Genomic DNA, 20585 nt, shown 5'->3' with positions numbered 1-20585 from the left:
TACAACAATAATTTGGAAGAAAGGAAAAGGAATCAGTTCTCATATAAAAAAAAATTCATGTGGCACAGAAAGCTGCAACATCTGAAATTCAACTACATAGGGTGCATTTCCCTTTCTTTTCTTTCATGAAGTCTGGCACCTAAGCGCGAACGGAACTAGCATTGCATTTACAATATTGCACAATCCCAGTCTTTACAAATCCGTAAGACTTCTTTAGCCAAAAGTTATAAATCAATGGCTAAGGATGATCGAGCTTGGCGAGTTATCTGCTGTTTCATTAACTTCCTTGTAGCTAGACATGAGTCATTGAGATGTCCCGGCTGGTGTCACAGAATAGGCTCTTTGCGGACTAACTAAGCTTGAATAAGAAGACCCTTAGAGACTTCAGCATTCATGATTGTACCAAGAGCAAGGCTTATAGAAAACCTTTGATCCAGTCGCTAAACTCCATCATAATATTCTCCTGCACCAATTCTTCCAGAGATAGAGCTGCAACACTCTGTAAATTGTTAACCTTGCACCAGTTGGGACAATATGTGTTGGAGGTTTTGGCTATATTGAGTATTTAAAGTAGTCGTGCAGGTTTCGTATTCTTACTGCAGAGGTAGGATCATGGTCTCTCTAAGACACGAGCTGTGCAAAATCAAACTGATTGCCTACAGCAATGAGGTAGACAGCTAAAATCAACGATTGCCAAAAGGACTGGACAACTTTGCTGAACATATATAGTAATCAAAGACCTAAAGTGATTGTGGAAGAAAGAATTGCAATGACAAACTGCAACAGAACAAAGAAAAACAGTTTACTCACATTGGTATGCAGATGTACGATGAAGAATCCATGTTGGCACTTCCAGACTGCTTCCGGTAATGCTGAGAATTGACTGGAAAAGTCGGGATGTAATACACCAGGCAAGGCTGCTAGCAAAAATCCAAAATCTTCTTGAAAGCACTTTACAGTGCATTGTGCGCATGTAATTAGGAGACAGCACCTTCAAAAGTTCAAATCCCATAAGACCAACCTTTAATACATATTGCAAAGATTGTCTGCAGTAGTCACTTATAGAAAAAGAAGTTACCTAAACTCAGTGATTCATTATTGTCTCGACTCTCAACCAGAGATCTAGATTCATCTTAGCTTGCATTAAGAGGACAACATTGCTGATTTTCACCTTGTCAAATATCAAGAGTTGCAAAGATGAGTGTAGAGTAGAACCCAGTCCTAAACTAATCAAATCTCGATGAGTTTGGCATCCCACTAATTAGATCTGTCTGTCTACAAAATAAACAAAGAAAGAAGTTTAAAAGTTGTCAAACGAGACTGTCTCCACTAAAAGCTCCAATGGAAGCAGAAATCTGTACCACAGTTGAACAGAAAAATTACTTCCTCAAGTTGAGCATATCATCCACACTTGCTGGGCCCTTAAAAATCTGTACCAGCTTAGATAAAGATAAGAATTTAGTCATAATTAATCAGATGATAGCAACTCATAAACCATCGCTAATTGTTAATTCAAAGGGAATATATGGTTCACCTCAGCATTTTATATATGTTGATCGATCACCATGTTGTTCCAATATAAGCTCTTGCTGAAATGCTTCCGCCCGCCTGCAACTCTTTTGCATCAATGTCCTCCTCAATCTGGGCAGACATTTTTAAGAGGCCCAAATGCTGTTTTCCTCAACTCTTCTACCCCTTTGAACCTCTTTATCAAGGATGACTCAAACTTGCAACAGGCATGTATTGCCTTCTTCTTAGGATGCCCAAATGCTGTTTTCCTCTCATCTTAATCAGATTATTCATCAAGAACTTCACAGTAACAAAGGTAAATTAACTCACAAACATTATTTTCTATACTAAAAGAAAATGAAAACAAGCAAAAAGCGTGCTGAACTAATTTCAGGTAGACATTAGAACCCAGAAGGTCTGGCAAACCTGGTTGAACAAAGGCTGACTTTAGTTAGCAAATTTTTCTTTCCCAGTATTATTTTTAAAGATAAACAGAACAAAGACCAACTGTGCACTCACATTGGAAGTAAACTTGTGAAGCAGAATCCATTACACTCGTGAATGGGATAGTGACAATTGACCAGAGAAGAGGACCTGAATTCACTATGCTACCAAAGCTGCAAAGAGACCAAACCCTCTTGAGCTTTGTCTGACTATGCATGGAAAAACTGAATGAAATCCATGGTATGTCCAACCTTGCTTGCTAATGAAGTACCTAATCCACTTGCTCTGAATACGCACAAAAGTTCCAGTGTTAATAAAATCCACTATTAGCAACTAGCTAACTAATTCACCCAAAAAGAGCAATTACCTATTGTATCAGCCATATCTGGAGCATCGAGTTCCTTCGCAACTCAACTTAATACAGACATTGCATAAGGATTTTTCCCCAGAAAAAAAGAAACAATCAAAAATCAAAGGCTACAAACATAGTGCAGAGTAGGTCCAATTACCAAATACAATCTTGAGCAATTTATAAGCAGCCCACTTAATAATTGTTACTAGCAGATCTAAATTAAGCCAAGCTAAAACGTGATTTCAACCAAAAGATCGGTTCAAGTGTAAGGCTTTTTGCGTACCTCTGCTTTTATTTCTGAAATATTGATCAATGTGTGCGTCTTTACTGCTCTGGAACAGACAAGGAATTCAGACATAGAGACCCTCGGTGTAGGTCTCATCAACTCCATTGCGGTTTGATTCCAAAGACTCACTCAATCATTTTCTCTAGATTGAACTCCTGAACCAAGTAAGTCGAGGAAATTCAGAAAAGTTTTAGTGTTCAAACTAGACTAGTTCTGCTACACATGGCAAGTTCAGAACTAGAAACAATATATGATATATACACACCATATGTACGTGCCATTATCTCAGGGACAGGGAATGAGTACCTTAACATTGTATGATGATGATCGAGCATCATGTTTTCAAAGGAGTAGTTCTTCCGAGGTAAGTGTTTTGTACCTGGACAACAGAATGCGTTTCTGATTCAAATATGATTTTGATTTTGAGAATGATATATAGTAGGCTATAAAAGAAGCCTCAAAACACACAAAAAGAGAAAGATAATGGCCCTACTGGAAGTCAGCTGGACTGCCATCGGCCTACACCCACCAATCATCGATCAGGTGGACTCCCCAGCTTCTCCCCGAAGGGCTTGTGCGTGTATATTCATATTCAAGACGAAACATAACTCGAAACATATCAGGTGGCGGCATCCCACAGTCACTCAACCTCCTTATTACTGTAACGAATGGAATATAGTGCACCCACACTGTAGAAGGCCACATCATTTTCTCATCAAACTTTATTCCATTGATGTAAACAGAATGACGAGAGCGCGCCAAAGAACGCCATTGAATACAGAGAACCAACCCTTTGTTGTCCCAATTGGAGTTTTGAGGAATTTCAATGCAAAACTCATGCTCTTTATTTATCACTTCACTATTCACATCCCAATTCACATCCTGACGGCAGGTGAACCAGTTTGGAAGCGGAGCACGTGCAGAAAATTCTACTTGGAATTCTTCAGATTTCGCACAGGAGAAAAAAAGAGTCAACAGAGCCGTCAATTTCTCTTCCTCTCCCATCAATTCTTTGGTTCCCGCGAATGGTGATGATGTCATCTTCTTTCTCTTCTTGGCCAGATGAAATAGTCGCTTGTCAACTTCGACCTCTGATACCACTCCACGAGCCAGATTGTCGCAGAATCTCTGGCAATCAGTCAAGTCCAACCAACCGAACATTTTTGAATCTTTACCCTCCAAAATTCTTGACAGCTTTGAAATTCTTTCCAATGACCAACAAAAACTCACACATAAGTGAGGTTAGTTGGAAAGACCGGTGGAGGAGGAAGTGATTCTGACTTTGTTGGAAATGTAACAAGCTTAGAGCAGCCCCCAAGATCAAGATACTCCAGACGTTGCAATCCATAGAAGATGCTCGATGGTACATTTTCAAGATTACGACACCAATTTAGAATCAAGAATTTAAGGCCAGTGAGGTTTCCAACAGAGCAAGGTAAGCCTTTGATGGCAGTCTTACTGAGATCCAGAAATGCCAAAGACTTCATGTCTCCCTCGATTTCAGGGAAGAACTTAAGCGGGCAACCAGAGAGATTCAGAGTTTGCAAAGATTTCAAGTTGATCCTCTCTTGAAACATCTGCAGCTTTGCACAACTGCTGAGTTCCAAAAAGACAAGCTTATCGAGACGGCCAACCGAAGGATGAACTTCAACTAAATCATCACAATTAAATAGCTCCAAATACTGTAAGTTTGTTAATCCAGACAAGTCGGGAATTCTTGTTAGGCCATCACAGTCCGACAATTTGAGAGATTTCAAATTTCGCAGATTCTGTTTGCATGGGAGAAAGAGAACCCAAAAATAAAATTTAAAAAAAAAAAAAAAAAAAAAAGGTTGAATTGATCGATAAGTTAAAATATGTATAAAAAGTGATCAAATATATTCTTTCAAATACCTTCAATCCCTCGTTCACTAGTGGAGTCGTGCAGGGCCCACCCATGTGCAGCATACCAAGTTTCGTCGGATTAAAATTCGTTGGCAACGATCGTAATGAACAATGCATCCAGTCGAGGACCCTCAACTGGTTGGGTAGATAATCCACGCCATCTCCACGAAATGTCAGATCAACGACTATAAAAATTTGAAGATTTTTCAAGTTTGTGAAGCTTCCGGCGTTCAACGTTATCAGTTGTGAATAGCCACGTCTTACCATGATGCCTTTAATTTTCTCCGTTCCCTAATAAACAATTGCATTAAATTAAGCAACTTCTTCTCATAATAAATATTTTCATTCAATTTTAAAATTCTTCAAGATTTTATAAGGGATTTTCACAAAAAAAAAAAAAGATTTTATAAGGGATGATGTATTAAATATCATAAAGCTAAATAATTTAAATATCACTTACGGTGTTTTCCTCAAGGACGTAGCGAACATCCTCATATAGCCACAGTCTACTGCGTTGTCCTTTCTCATCAGAAGACTCTTGTCGAACAATTTCTTTTCCCATGTCTTCTAGAAGGTCATGCATCCAAATCTCATCGTCATTGTCACTGTCTTTCACAATTTTAATTAAGGTCTTTTCTACGAGGACTTTGAGACTATACATAGGATTGAGGTCACAGCATTGTAGGACATTTATCACATAGCCTTGTTTCTGACCTTTAAAGAAACATGCAATATGAAGAAAAACTTCTTTCATCTGATCCTCCAATGCCTCGTAATTTCTTTTGAGAACTTGTTGAATGTCTTGGTTAGGATATTTGTTGTAATACTCTAATGCATCTTTCCACTCATCCTTATTTTTACTACATAGATCTGATCCCAAAACTTCCAAAGCTAACGGAATCCCTTTAGCATAACGTATTACATCAGTTGCAAGTTTAGAAAAATCATCCGGACATATATTTTTTTTGAAGGCATAGAAATTAAAGAGCTCTAAAGCTTCTTGATGATTTAATTCCTTGACCTCATATATTGAATTGACTTTATGTGCACTTAGGCAATTCATGTCTCTTGTTGTTATGATAACTCTACTTCTTGGACCAAACCAATCACACCCTCCAGCAAGTTTTCTTAACTGTTCCAATTGGTCCACATCATCAAGAACTAAGAGAACCATTTTCTGGCTTAGTTTTTGCTTCAGCACAGTGATTCCTTCATCCACATCGGTCACATTAGGTGGATTCCTCTCTATAATCTTAGAAAGAAATTTTTTCTGTAGCTTGACAAGACCTCCATATGAAAGTGATTCTTCTCTAACATTTGCCAGGAAGCAACTATGTTTAAACTTATGGCAAATTGAATTGTAAACAGCTTTTGCAAGTGTTGTCTTTCCTAGTCCGCCAATTCCCCATATCCCTACCATGTGAGGAGCGTCTTTCTCTACATTTAACAGTTTAAGTATGTCTTCCACACGAGATTCTATTCCAACAGGATATGATGCCACATCTAAAGGGGTGCATTTCATTATTTTGGTTGCTATCTCTTTAACAATTTGATCAATGACATTCGCTTCAAGTCTGCAAATGTAAAAGCATATGAAACATTTAGTTTAAACTTTCCTACATGTCTAGTTTTTTAGGGGACGGATCAATGACGGACTAAATCATATTCAAGATTATACTCTAATTGTAGTCCATTAGTTAGTGAAACAATTGAGGCATGGGCAAGATTAGACATTATGTAATCTGTTAAGTAAGTTAACGATCTGCTAAAGGCGGAATGTGTTAAAATCTGCATTATAAAGTTGAGATGCTTGAGATTGAATATACATACCCTCCATCCAAGATGTGCCACCCAGACAAAGTTGCTGCTTGTGTTAGAGCTGCCTTCCAATTCTCCACCTTCTTTAAGTTATCCTTGTATTTGCTAAGCTGAGCAATTGCCTCACCAATCTGGCCCTTCTGGTGTCGTATATCCGACGGATCTACCTTGTAGAATATTGGGTAAACGATTTGTTGCTTGGATTCTTTACATTGAAAGATCTTGACAAGTTCATCCAAGCACCACTTTGAAGATGCGTAGTTGGCAGAAAATACAACAATGGAAATCCTTGATCCTTCAATTACTTCCAGGAGCTCCTTTCTTATATCTTCTCCTCTTGTAAGCTCATTATCTATGAAGGTCTTAATTCCCTTGTTAACCAAATTGCTGTGCAAATGGCCTGTGAAATTGTAGCGCGTATCCTCACCTCTGAAGCTCAGAAAGACATCGTGTGTGAACGAATGGGTGGAAGAAGAAGAGGAAGAGGCTCCGAATTGAGGTTTGCTCAGATCCATGGTGTTTGATTGAGGATGAGTGAGGAGGCTGAATTGAAAGAATTTAGGATGGTATTGGTTCTTTTTTTTTGATAGAAGAAAGGTGGCAGGGAGTGTCACCTCTCCGAGCCGGAGAGGGGTTAAGGTTAAAGCTTTCCCCATCGGGTTCTTTACACATGCGGAGCATCGAACGCAGGACCTCACTGAGGAGCCTGCTAACATTCGGCCAAACCCACATGGGTGGATGGTATTGGTTCTGTCGAAGACCATACCTCTTGTTATATGTATATATATCAGGCCTCTCGGTTTGGCAATGTGCACAGCAGTTTCCTGGCACAGTGGTTCTGTTAAGGACTATATCTCTTGTTATATGTATATATATCGGATCCGGCCTTTCGGTTTGGCAATGTGCAAAGCAGTTTCCTGGCACCTTCAGCGAAAGTGGGAGACAGACACAAGTGTAAAGAACAGCTTTTTGTAAAGAATGGCTAATGGCCGCAAACTTTTTGTAAAGAATGCAGCTTTTTGTAAAGAATGCAATTGTTTAGGTCCCTATCTTAATTCTTAAACAGAAGTGTCTACCACGAGCCACCTCTGCCTTACTTTTCTTATAGTACTGGATTGTTTGTTTTTAGTTTTCTGTCAAGTGAAGTTGTATAATTCCAGTAATTAGCTAGCTTAATTGGTTTGTTAGAGTAGTGTTGACTTAATTACATAGTTCAGACTGGTTTTCTCAAGTCAATAATTCCACAATATCACACTGGGACGTTCTATGGGGTCTTAAACATACCATATGTACTTTCATTGTTGCAAATCTTAGCACAAAGTCGAGCAAAAATGAAACAACTTCACATCTTCAAGGGCTAAACCGCTCCACAAGCATGGTAACAAAGGCTTCAGACGAACAGCGTGTCAAAAGTGAGTTGACACGCACAACTCGGCAGAAAACAGGAGCTAACAAGGTTGACGAGCTCATCCCTCCTTTCTCTTGGTCAACCCCAACATCAGTGCTTGATGAGGCCGAGGCATTCCACGAAAGGGTTTGATCCTTCTGGCTCTGCTCCTTGGTCTCTTTACTCCATATATCCACCAGCACAGACATGACTCGAAATCTTCATCAAGTGTAGATCAAAGATAGAGAAATCTTCAACTTCAAGTACTTCTGAAATTAGAGAGCGAGATATTGTTCTGAAACTTGGATTGTTTTGAAGATATAGGAACTAGTTATCGTCGATAATTATATAAGAAGCATGCACACAGTACAGGCACAAGAAGAAATATGTATTTCCCGGCCACATTGGTCGGTTTCGTGATGTGTCTAGTTTCTTGATTCTTATCCAAAGTTTAAAAAGTCCGAAACCACAGCAAGCTAGTAGTATTACCATTTTTAAAGAATGAATGGAGAAAACAGTGGCATTAGTCATTACCAAGAAAGTTATACTTTACTTCTTCACTGCCCTCCAGTCCAAGACTAATAAAAAAAAATTCCTTTACAATAAGATAAAGAGTTCTTTTTGGACCAACGGATTGGATTTACCAATTTACCTAGGACATACTTGAGACTAAAATATCAGTTGTAATAAATTGGACCGAAAATATATTAGTCTATTTTTATTTGCAGTTTGAATTTCTGCAGATAATAAGGGACAACAGTAAATCTATATTGGAGAAGAGAAAACTACACTAGTATAGAAAGTTTATATATTAAGTAGCAGAGGATCGAGCAGCTGAAATCCGTTTTTGTTCCATTAACTTAAAATGTAAAAGGTATATCACAGAGTAGGACTGAATACTAGTTTATCAGAGAACCTTATTTAGCAATTGATCTCTCTTTAATAAGAGCTACATTCTTAACTTACTATTCCAAAAGTAGAAAGAGAAAAGATGTTGAACTTTCCCGGCCAGTATCAAAAAAGAGATTCCCAGAGCGAAAAGGAAGAGCTGGTCGACAAATGCCATTGACGAAATTAAGAATTTCCTATATTGTGGATTTTGATACTTTTGATATTCCTCCATGCGAGGTAAGATCTTCTAAACCAAATACAACCTGTGAAAAAGTGAGCTGATTGCCGACAAAATGAGGAAGACATCCTCAGATCAGTAATTGCCAAAAAGAACCGGACAACCTGGCTAAAGATGTATTACCCATTGAACACTAAAGAACAATGCCAGAAAATATAACTAAGCATGGTAGAAGAGGACAAACAGTAATCACTCACAATGGTAGTAAACTTGTGATACAGACTCCTAAGCCAGCTTGCTGCTAAAATCCGAAATCTTCTTCGAAGTGCTTCACATGGCATTCTCCTGCCATCTGCCACAATGGTGTCTGGAAAGTTGTTCCATCTTTATAGGGCATTAAAGCAGGGAAGACAGCTTAGCAACCACCAAATACAAACTAACACGAGTTTCCACACGAGACTGCTTCTCAAGCCACATGTATAATCTCACCCAAGGTACCACAATTTAGAAGATAACACTTGAAAAATTTCAAGTTATCCTCCACCTAAAGACATAGCTGGCCATTCTAGAAAGGGGAAGGTTTAATGAACCAGATATCACCAACAACTGCAGCTATTAGACATTGACGGCCATTTCTTACGAATCACCATTGCTCATTTAAATGAACAGGAGATGTGAAGCCAAAAGAGATGGGATTGCTGAAGCAATTAATGCCTTGCCCAGTGTAAGAAGCTCCATTCTCAATTCTCTGATTTTGCAAGGCAAAAACGAATTAACCAACCCCATTCTAAATTAATACGCCTCATACATATAGAAGGCAGCAGCTTCACAAGTTCAAATCCATGGTGTCCAACCTTCATACATGTTGCAAAGATTGTCTGCACTAGTGGCTTGCTTAGGTAGATAGTCCACTTGTTTGGAGATACTGATTTCTCTGAGAATACACAAAGGTCCACAGTCATATCAATTATTACCATTTACCAACAATCTAACATAATAAGATCTCCAGAAGAAGCAGTTACCTGTTTTCAGATATATCCCGACCATCTAGTTTCATCTGAACTAGTCTCAAGACTGACATTGCACAAGGGTTTTTACCTAGTAAAAAGACCAAAATATACACACATAAGGTATGGCAAGAGTAAGACTGACTTGAGAGCAATTATGCATCATCATAGATTAAAAGTTGACGCAGAATATTTACACTTCGCCCAAAAAATAAAGTTATATTCATCATGTCCCATTACAATAGAACTATCATTCCCCCATCCTCATTTTCTATTTTCTCAGCGGAATACATTTTGCCCTGTAAATGTAAAATTTACATACCAAAAAGTTTTCACAACTAATTTCATGTCCTGGGAGATGGAATCTTGATTTAAATTAAGTATTCCACAATTTGTTACACGGAGGGAAGAACAAAATGTAAGCATAGAAGAGTTGGACAAGGAAAGTTAGCCTTCGTAAACCAAGTGATCTACTGTTGCACCCCGTGTTAAATTAATTCTCCTTCTACCCCTTGAATGGCTAATTGAACTGGAACATTGGGATTATACTTGCTCCTTATCATTGAGCTGAAGTTTCTCAAACCCGACAACAGAAAGAACTGCTGTCCACTTCCTTCCCTCTCAACTCATTGACGAATATTTTTAATCTCGTAATGCGCATACTAGTTTAGCACTTGATGCCATCCAATACTCCATAATCATCTTTGCCACTTAATTAACCGATTAATTGTGTTTTTTATTCCAAATATATGTAAAAAATGAAGAAAAAATAAATTAAAAAAACAAAAAAAGTGAGCAAAATAATACCAAGGTAAGCACTTTTGGTGAGCAAGGGCTAGATAGAAACAGCAAATATAGACACTAACGAGAAACGGAAAAACAGACAGTGCAGGTAAAAGATTTTATGGGATAAGCATGCTTACCCCTGCCCACTCGACTCGAAGCATGTGTAGCGTCACGAGTTTCATCTTTAATTATAACCTTGTTCAGTGAGGATATTTCATCTTTACCCCCAAACACCACCTCTCTGTTCCTGTTAGAAGGACGTGAAGTATCAGGACAGACACGGACAGGTTCATCACTTGGTGATGTTGGAGCCAGTGGATATTCATTAGGTGTTGACTTGAAAGAACCAATACGAGTGTTATCTGCTTCTGTAAATTTTGATCTGTGCAGAGAATCCAACATTTCTTGGCTATCAGCTTGAGAGTAAGGGGTGATATTTGGAAAATCTATAGCATCTCTGCTACTAGGTCCATGCAAAAGCTGTTGCTTTATATCTTATTCATCATTGAAGCTACCTGGAAGACTCATTTCAGCCAAGGTAATGCCAGAATCTGTACTACTACTGCAGATACTATCTGGTGGCGATAACCATCTTTATTTTCCAAAGGAAGTCCAACGCCAACGAAATCTTTGGTACTCTCACCATTTGACACGGAGAGGTTCTCTCTCTCCTTGTCATCAAATCCAGCAGCATCAGCAGCAAGATCTGGCCTTGATACATCAGTTACTGGCAATTCTACTTCCTGGCTTTCTCCTAGAGAGCCTATAAGAGATAAAAGAGAAAGAGTTTGTTTTTAGCTAAACATGCTATTCTATTTGATATCAATATATATATGACAAGGCTGACTATATACTTTATGAAGATTCCCAGAATGGAGACTTGCAGTTCGTGCAAGCCTGGTCAACATAGAATAGAGTCCCATCACAGATGAAGTAAGTGAGAGCACCAAGGGATCTAAGGTCTGGCCTCCCAGATTTTTAAAGAATACCTGATTTTTAAAGAATAAGACTGGTATATGGCTTGTCCATGAATCGGAGATATTTCCATCTTGGTGTCTCTTTCCCTACACATAGCATCAGTCATAGCCGCTACATCTTTGGACAATACTGTTTCCAGTGGAAGAAGAATTGCATCTGCCTGCCCAAGATGTAAACAAACAGCATATATGGCGGTCATAGTTAATAAAGTACGGGACTTGTATACTACAAGAAAAATACATGTGTATTATCAGACAATGTCATTGAATAGTTCACTGAAAAGTTCAGCAAAGCATTTTTAATTCATTAATCAACAAATTTTTAAATTCTAAAATATTAATTTAATATCATTTTTGTGTTATGATGTGTAAAATAAGGGAAAAAAAGTATAAAAAAAATTGTTATAATACATTTATATTACTTTTTTTAATGAAAAGTATGGAAAATTTAATGAATACCGTTCAAAAATATGAAGTACGTAAAATATATCAGTGCATGTATTATTCGCATATTATACGGAAATTACTAATAGAGGTGGCTATCAACATACGTAGTAAATCATACTATGTAGAAACAATTATCATCCTGAACACCAGGAACAAATAAAACTACAATCAGCAAACACCAAAGAAAAACAAAAACCAAAAAACAAAAAGAACAAGAAAAAAAAAGAAAAAACATAAAAAGTTAAAAACAAAGATGTTAAAACATTAAATATGGGATGAGGGAAAGGTTTGAAAGGTCTTCCACAAGAGAACGATGAACTGCAGCAGCCTCCTTTCCTAGACTGTGAACATCATGTAGATCTTCAGTTATTGCAAGGACCTGATGAATGTAAAAGTAACCACTGGTAGCAAATGAGCACCAGAAGACTATCATACTCGAGTTCCAAAAGGTCTGTTCACTATCATACTGTAATAGGTGCGCAACGTCCAAAAGCATTCGCTCTAGTGCTGCAGAAGTCTGGGTTGGCCCACCAAGGTTAGTCTGAAGCCATGTGGAAATACAATATCTAGCAGCTTCTTGGACAGCCCACCAAGCACCAGCCAGATTATTTACTGAGCAATGTTTTTCAAGAAAACCATCATCCATTTTGATGTCCAACCACACACCAGTGGCAACATTTCCTGTTTCCTCCAGTTGACGTGGAACAAGGTCTTTTGAACTTCTGCAGCTATGAATAAGCCATTGGATCCAAGAAGAAAGAGGAACTTTCCATCTTTGGGATATGTAACTCAATATGCTCACTAGTTGTTGCGAGTGAAGTTGCTGAGGGAGCTGCTTCAAGGAAAACACTTGCTTACACTGCAGGTTCGAACTGTTGCCTACCTGAACAGCACCGGCCCTAGATGAAGAAGATGTCCCATAATCATGAAGCCCACATGCATACAATGTAGTAGGTACAACAATAGCAAGCAGTCTAACAAATGCATTTTTTATATCATTATCAGGATCACCGAGTTTACCCAACACCACTTCAGCCATGCAATAAAAGTAAAGAGGATGTACAAGCCTTGCCTGTAGTAACAGCTCCAATACTATTGCAACATGTGACCTCACTTTTGGTTCCCTATCAGATGCAGCATCCAGAATTGAGTAAAGCACGCTCCCAATAATTCTATCATTACCATACACTTCATAGAAACAAGTTTCTGTGTCTGATTTCTCATTAAAAACAATAACATTCTCACAAAATCTTTGTACCCAATCCAGCACATTTACTTTAAATAACTGCAAGAGGAGAAGAGCATGGAGAGCTTTCACAAAAAACAGACTGTAATTTCTCAGATTCTCAACAACCACAACCGAATGTTCATTGGTCAAAGACTCACTATTAAATAATTTATCAGAGGTACCATCCATTGATGATTTGCCACTACTCTGATATGACAAAGAGCAGGTACTTTTCTTAACTACTGTTAGCCTGTCAAACATCCTCAAAACATTGACTTGCAAATCCACATATTCCATAATAGGCAAGTCAAAAGGATTAAATTTCTCAATAATAAACCCTACCAACTTTTCTGACCTCATAAGATATAGGGTTGCAATGTCTGGTTGGCCAATCAAACTATAATTATTACCCCCACTTAAGAAAACACATGACAGCAGAACCTTCAAATCAAATTTAATCAATGCAAACAATTCATGTTTTGAATATGTTTTAGAACATTCGAGAACCCCATCATCATGGCCCAGGGCTTTCTCCAGCATCCCTTTTAATAACTCCAGCTCCTCTGTTAACGAAGTCAGTGCTTGTTCAACAACTTCATTATTCTCGTGTTGAAGCAAGAATATATAAGTGGCAGCCGAACTGCCTGTTACATGCAAACGCAACTGAGAGATTGGAGCATCAAATTGCAGTATTTTCTGCACAGAGATTGGGAGAAGCCCAGACTTCTGCAAGGATAATAATTGCAGATTAGTTTTTAAAACTCCATGAACTTGGAAGGAGGTAATTCTTCCAGTTCCCACTGCTTGGTTGCTATTGTCCACTTCCAAACTTTGAAATAAAATATCAACTGCGAGTGCATAAAAGGTGGAAAATCTTTCACAAAAAATTTCTGCCAGCAGAGTCAGACACTTCCATGAATCCCCAATCCATTCCAACCACCCAATTTCCTTCCAACCATAGATAAACATCCCAACAACCGAGGAATAATTCTGTTAAGGGGTTCAGTAATTTGTTCAAGTAGATTCATTTCCAGCAACCCAGAAGCAGTGGACTGCAATACTGTTGAAAAGCATGAAAGTAACGCGAGCAGCCTTCGGAATTGTTGTGGGGTTCCATGACTTACATCCTGAATCAAAACATCCATGTCTCCTACAAACTTCGACAGCAATCCCAGAGAAAACTGCAAACTACCCACCCAATGATTCTGAAACTGTAAGAAACTATCCATTATAATTCTTCTATCTGATTCGGCAAGGTCCGGTACCAACGCCCACCCGAGAAGCAGATCAACAATGTCAAGAAAATGAGGTTGGAAGTATCTAGAAAACTTCAATGAAATCAAAGTCAAAACACCGAGAAGGCGGTGCAACAGACTCAAGGAGGTTCTCTCATCCTCAAGAAGAACTTGGCACGCTTTAAGAATTGACAAAGCATATCTCTCGATCCCGCCAACATCCCCAACATTAAGAAACTCTCGCAGGCCGTCCAATGCCAATTCCGCGGTCCCATCTCCGGCGCTGATATTGCTAAGCAACGGCAGCGCCCAACCAATGAAGCGGTCAACCAAGCTCCCAAGCATAACATGGTTCTGTCTTCCATTTGAAGTTATAGGAATTGAGCAAACCACAGCACAAAGAGCACCATATGCCACCGCAGCCTCTTGCCTCACCCCATAACATCTGCAATTCAATTTCCAGACAAACAACATAAACAAAAATAATTCCGGCTAGACTACATAGCTTTCAAATGTGTTCACAATCGTAAACACATGAATTTTGCATGATTCGAATCGAAAGCATAGCCATTTTAAAATCTAATCCTAAATATAAATTGAGGCATAGTATGAAGTTACATGCTTCCAATTTCAACACAGTAACCAAAACACTAACAGCATCACTAATTTAGGTTTAACAGATAAATAAAGCAAGAATGAACGATATAGAGTAAACCCTAAGAGAGAGTGAAATTGAAGAAGGGGAAGGGGTTATACTTGTCGGAGAGAAGCTGAGAGAAGCCCTGGGCGAGGAAAGAGGCGGAGTGAGTGACGAGGAGGGAGTTGGGAGGGTAGAGAATGGCGCGGTGGAGGGAGTTGGGGCGGCGAGTCGAGCGGAGTCATCGTCGTCGGGTTTAGAGGGGGAAGAGCAGTGCCGGCAATAAAAATTTTATTATGTAGGCCTGCAATAAAAAAAAAAAAAAAAATCAATCTAAACCACTTTGTGTCTTCGTACACGCAACATGACCCTCTGTTATCAATACTTCCATAGTTCCATCAGATTGAGACGCAAAGCAGCAGAGAGGAGATGGTTTTAAGCTCCAGAAATAAGAGAAGCTTTGATTCACTTGGTGAATGGTAAAGAAGATGTCAAGACAAAAAGTGATGCTGAGACTTTAGCAACATATAATCTTCAGAATTTTGAGTTCTTGTTCGGTATGATTATATGGTATGAATTGTTACATGCTGTTAACAATGTCAGCAAAGTTCTGCAAACTGAAGATATGCATGTTGATACTGCCATCAAAGAATTGGAACGTCTTCTTTCCTTTCTTCAAAAGTTTAGAGAAATTGGATTTGAGGAGTCCTTGATTGAAGCTAAAGAGATTGCAAGTGAGATGGGGATTGAACCGGTATTCATGGAAAAACGGACAATTCAAAAAGAGACAATTTGGTGAAAACTCTAGCGAAGCGGTGACACAATTAGCTGCAGAATCCTTTAAAGTCAACTATTTTCTCTACATAGTTGATCAAGCTATTTCTTTATTCAAAACCAGGTTAGCACAATTTCATTCAAATTTAATATAATCAGTTAATGAGCATGATGTTTTGAGCAAGCTGATGATCATGTAACTGGTCACGTAACTGACCATGTCACTGACCAAGTAATTGGTCATGTAACTGGTCACGTAACTGACCATCTAACTAACCATGTCACTGACCAAGTAACTGGTCATGTAACTGGTCACGTAACTGACTACGTCACTGACCAAGTAACTGTAACTGGTCATGTAACTGGTCAAGTAACTGACCATGTCACTGACCAAGTAACTGTAACTGGTCATATAACTGGTCACATAACTGACCATGTCACTGACCAAGTAACTGTGAGCACACTCTTGTATTACAAGATCATAGCTGTGAGTTTCTTCAAATTGAACAACTCTGTACCTACCACTTGATTTATTCAACTTAATGATATCTAAGCAGATTATAGCAAAAAGAATCCAAGCAGAGAAGCCGTTGTTTTGGGTGTGACATGTTTATATAGTTTATTGAACTTCATCTTCTTCTTTTTTTCTAAACCAGGTTTGAGCAATTTAAGACTTTTGAAGAGAATTTTGGGCTTTTGTTTGATTTGGACAAGTTAAGGTCTGCAGATAGAGATAGTTTGAAGAGTTTTTGTGCTAACCTTACAAATTTATTGAAGCATGGCGAGATTTCTGATCTTAATGAAGATGATCTATATCATGACTTACGAATGTTGAGTGAAGATTTACCCAATGAAACAAAAAGAGCTATTGATGTGTTGAATTATATAAAAGAAGTTGATGGCTGTTATCTAAATGCTTGGATTGCTTATAGGATTTTGCTAACTATACCAGTCACAGTTGCCTCTGCAGAAAGAAGTTTTTCAAAGTTGAAATTGATCAAATCTTACCTTCGGTCTACTATGTCACAAGAGAGATTGAGTGGTTTGGTTATGATATCTATTGAAAAAGATATTGTTGGAAAACTTGATTATGTAAATTTGATTAGTACCTTTGCATCTAAAAATGCAAGACGAGTCATATTTCAGTGATACTTTGAAATTGGGATAGTGTTTTCTTTTGTAATGTTTGAGCATTTATTTTGGGGCCTCAAATTTTTTCCCGCCTTGAGCCTCTAAACTCACAGGGCCGGCCCTGGGGAAGAAGAATTGTCCTTGGGAAGAGCGACAGAGAGAAGAGCGGGTAGTTGCTGCTGTTAGTGGTGGAGGCCTTGCATCACGCTCTGCTTGCTTTACCATCTCTCATTCTCTTTCTTCTTTCGCTCTGCTCTCTAATCTCTCTCTGTCTGGCCTTACTGGTTTGGTTTGTTTTCTGCTCTTTGGTTTCTCAAAGTGCCGCTTTGCTTTTGTTTTCCGGCAAATACGAAATTCAAAGACTAAAAAGTTTATTCTTTTATTTATTTATTTTTTTTTTTTGAAAATTTCCCAATCTTTGTTTTATTTGACCCTTAAATAATTTTTTAAATATCATTTGGTTGATACACAAAAAAGCACGAGACATGCCGTACGCACATTTCAACTTTAAAAAGGAAACATGCAAACCATATTCAGAAAGACAAAAAGTTACATATCAAGAAGAACCGCATGTCATGCATGTGGACCCAAGCAACTACACTCTTGGGGTTTGCAGAAGTGGGTGTGGTGTGGTAGGTTATGGAAACACATAATGCTCTTCTATTGATATAGTGTCGTTGGTGATTTCGATTTTGGGCCCGAAATCCAAGCCCAATGACTGAAATGGTGAACATGAGAATTGGGCCAACCTCTCATCCAAAGCCCATATAAGAAAAGCCCAACTTCCTTTTTTCTTCTTCGTTCTAAACTCACCTTCTTCCCCGCAACAACCTGATACACAAAGTTAGCCAAAATTCCTAAGTACAATTGATTTCCTCTGTTAGTCATTGAAAAAGAAACCTTGTGACCAGTTAAGGGAATCGTTCCCCCTTCCTTAAACAAAGAACTCCAACTTTCAATATACCTCGTTCCCTGTTTTTTGTCACTACGGTGGCTTCTACTATAATATATGTCGACTGCTACAATAACCCCTGCATTATTCAAAATCCTCATCTCCCAAGAAAGCATCTCTTTCCTAAATTTAAGGCAAATATTATGCATAGATTAAGAAGACCTTTCTTTACCCAGAAATCAAAGTGTTCTGAAACATCAAATCTAATGGAGTCTTTAAAAAGGCAGTTTTGCCAATGTAAAGGGAATCCATCACAATCGAGCAAAACTCAGAAAACTTTGAAACACCTTCAACAATCACACATTCAAGACTTCAAGCATAAACCCAACTTTTAGCCACTTTCTTCCACAATCTCAGTCAAACCAATTTTCTAGAAACCCCAAATCCAAAAACTATCAAATTCTCTCACCGCAGTGTGTTTCTAGCTCCCACACCATGCTTCATGCTATTAAGCCTTATTTGTTTTTCATATGATCTAAATCACATACAAAGTCATCCCATTAATCAAATTATTAGGTTGATTTTGGCCTAGTCGCTGTTTAATTCAAAAATGACCTTCACACATTTTTATGTTAAAAAATAGAGTTAATTACTATTTACTCCTTATACTTATAGAGTTTCGTCGTTTCAGTCCCTGACCTTCAAATTTCACCTAAAAAGTCTCTGAACTCTTAATTTCTTTCCAATTGGTCCCTACCGTCAAGCTCCGTCCAAATTGTCCGTTAAATTGCTGACGTGGCGTCCATTTCACGTCAAAATGTCTATTTTACCCTCAGCATTTATTTTTATTTTATTTTTTAATTTCTCTCTGTTTTTTTTTCCTTTTTTCTTTTTACCCTTGCTCTTCCACCATGTGGAGATGCAAATGAAGCAGCCGCTAAGCATGGGCTTCCCAACAACCTCGCCACCGAAGCCTTCGCTGCCACCTGCGGCAACTTAGCTCTCAAAACCATCGATTGGATTCTCAACCGCAATTCCTCCACTACCACCTCCACTCCCACCGCCACCTCTCAACCTAAACTCGATCGCTTCTTTGTCTCCCAATCCACAAATTCACAATCCCAAGACAAACAAGAACCAGAAGAACAACAGTCCACCCCAACCTCCCAACTCCCCAAGCGCCGCAAACTTCTCGTCCCGGAAACCCCGCCGCCCATTACCTCGAATAAACCCGCAACCACCGCGGCCCACTACCAGCCCTTGTCGGAGCGCATGCGGCCCAGGACCCCAAACAACGTCGTCGGCCAAGACTTTCTCTTGCTCCTCTCTGATCTCCTCTCTGTAATTCGACCTCATTACTCTTTGATTCGACCTCTTCAAGCTCAACACCAAAACCAACAACATCCACATCGCAGTACTTGACCCACTTTCTTAACCAAATCCCACAACCCAGATTCTTAACCAAATCTCACAACCCAGATCGGTGAGGATGAGGCTTTCTCGGCAACCGGCTCAGGCACCGGCCGTGTGGATCGAGTCAATGTCCACCTTGAAACTCTAGGCAAATGGCCGATCAGCGACTCTAGTCTTTCCACCACGACCTCCACATCCCCCGCCGCGACTCGAATCTCTTCGGTCGCCTCCCCTACAAACACATGTCGGAATTGAGATTGGGCTGGACCGATTCATGAAGATAAGAATATGAGGAGTTGTAAAGATTTGGACTTTGTTGGATTTGATCAATTTGGTTTAGGTTGAGGTTGGTATTGATAGGGATTTGATTTGGTTTAGGGGAAGGTAAGAATCTGAAGATGGTTTGGTTTGGATTTTCGCTGATTTCATAATCGTCGATGATGAGGATGGTGAAGCATCCAACATCTTCGAGCTCCATGAGGTTATGGCGAGCAAGTCCAGATTCTCCTCCTTCTTCAGTTGAAAGAAGATCAAGAGAGAGTTGGGTAAAGACGGAGAGGGGGAGAGAGAGAAAAAAGAACAGGTCAAAAGAAAAAAGAAAAAAGAAAAAAGAAAAAAGAAAAAAGAAAAAAGAAAAAAGAAAAAAGAAAAAAGAAAAAAGAAAAAAGGAAAAAGGAAAAAGAAAAAAACAAAAAGGAAAAAGAAAAAAGGAAAAAGGAAAAAGAAAAAAAGAAAAAAATAAGAGAAAAAAAAAAACTGGAAAAAAAAATCGTGAGGGTAAAATAGACATTTTGGCCTGAAATTGATGTCACATCAGCAATTTAACGGACAATTTAGACGGAGCTTGACGGCAGACACTAATTGGGAGGAAATTGGAAGTTCGAGGAGTTTTTAGGTGAAATTCGAACGTGAGGGACTGAAACGATGAAACCCTATAAGTATAGGGAGTAAACAGTATTTAACTCTAAAAAATATATATGTATTACTTACTCACTCATCTTAAACTCTATCTTATATTTTCATTTGTTTAATTTCATACTAGCCTTCCTACACACGCGTACATGCGTGTGGAAGGGCTATGTTCGCGCGTGCAAATTTTGTTTTTGAAAAAGACATTTCACATATGGACATTGTCGTAAATGTGGTTGCAATCCATCTTACATGGCACGAAAGAAAAAATGCATATTATGTATGTTTTCTTCAAGTCCCTCTTACCATCAAAGATGAAGCTTCTTAAAATCCCAAATCCCTGCTATGAAGGTATAGGGTTGGTTTGATCACATAAGTATAAATGCATTTTGATTTGAAA

The 20585-nt window shown here is 38.7% G+C and overlaps 1 protein-coding gene and 1 pseudogene across 27 annotated transcripts in view; both read right to left on the bottom strand.

The window, feature by feature from the left end:
* The window catches only part of LOC112169292 (disease resistance protein RUN1), an 88423-nt gene extending 81062 nt beyond the window's left edge, over nt 1–7361 (bottom strand). For 6 of the 27 annotated variants that reach the window (XM_040507509.1, XM_040507511.1, XM_040507510.1 and 3 more), the window contains exons 1-3: nt 6306–7361; nt 4936–6049; nt 4485–4766 (exon numbers count right to left, since the gene is read on the bottom strand). In XM_040507509.1, coding sequence (XP_040363443.1) covers nt 4485–4766; nt 4936–6049; nt 6306–7057 — 2148 coding nt within the window. In that variant the 5' untranslated portion in view covers nt 7058–7361. Of the gene's footprint in view, nt 1–11; nt 657–810; nt 992–1078; nt 1276–1361; nt 1440–1534; nt 1936–2028; nt 2239–2320; nt 2747–2897; nt 2971–3084; nt 4361–4484; nt 4767–4935; nt 6050–6305 lie in introns of those variants that run through there. The other 21 variants (XM_040507527.1, XM_040507528.1, XM_040507530.1 and 18 more) reach the window with 21 other exon arrangements.
* Nucleotides 7362–8782: 1421 nt separating this feature from the next.
* On the bottom strand, nt 8783–18876 carry LOC112170891 (annotated as a pseudogene).
* Between the last annotated feature and the right edge of the window lie 1709 nt (nt 18877–20585).

This window comes from Rosa chinensis, chromosome 6 (genome assembly GCF_002994745.2).
Source record: "Rosa chinensis cultivar Old Blush chromosome 6, RchiOBHm-V2, whole genome shotgun sequence".
Classification (NCBI taxonomy): Eukaryota; Viridiplantae; Streptophyta; class Magnoliopsida; order Rosales; family Rosaceae; genus Rosa; species Rosa chinensis.
The sequence above is the reverse complement of the archived record's forward strand: the minus strand, read 5'-3'. Positions and strand labels throughout refer to the sequence as shown.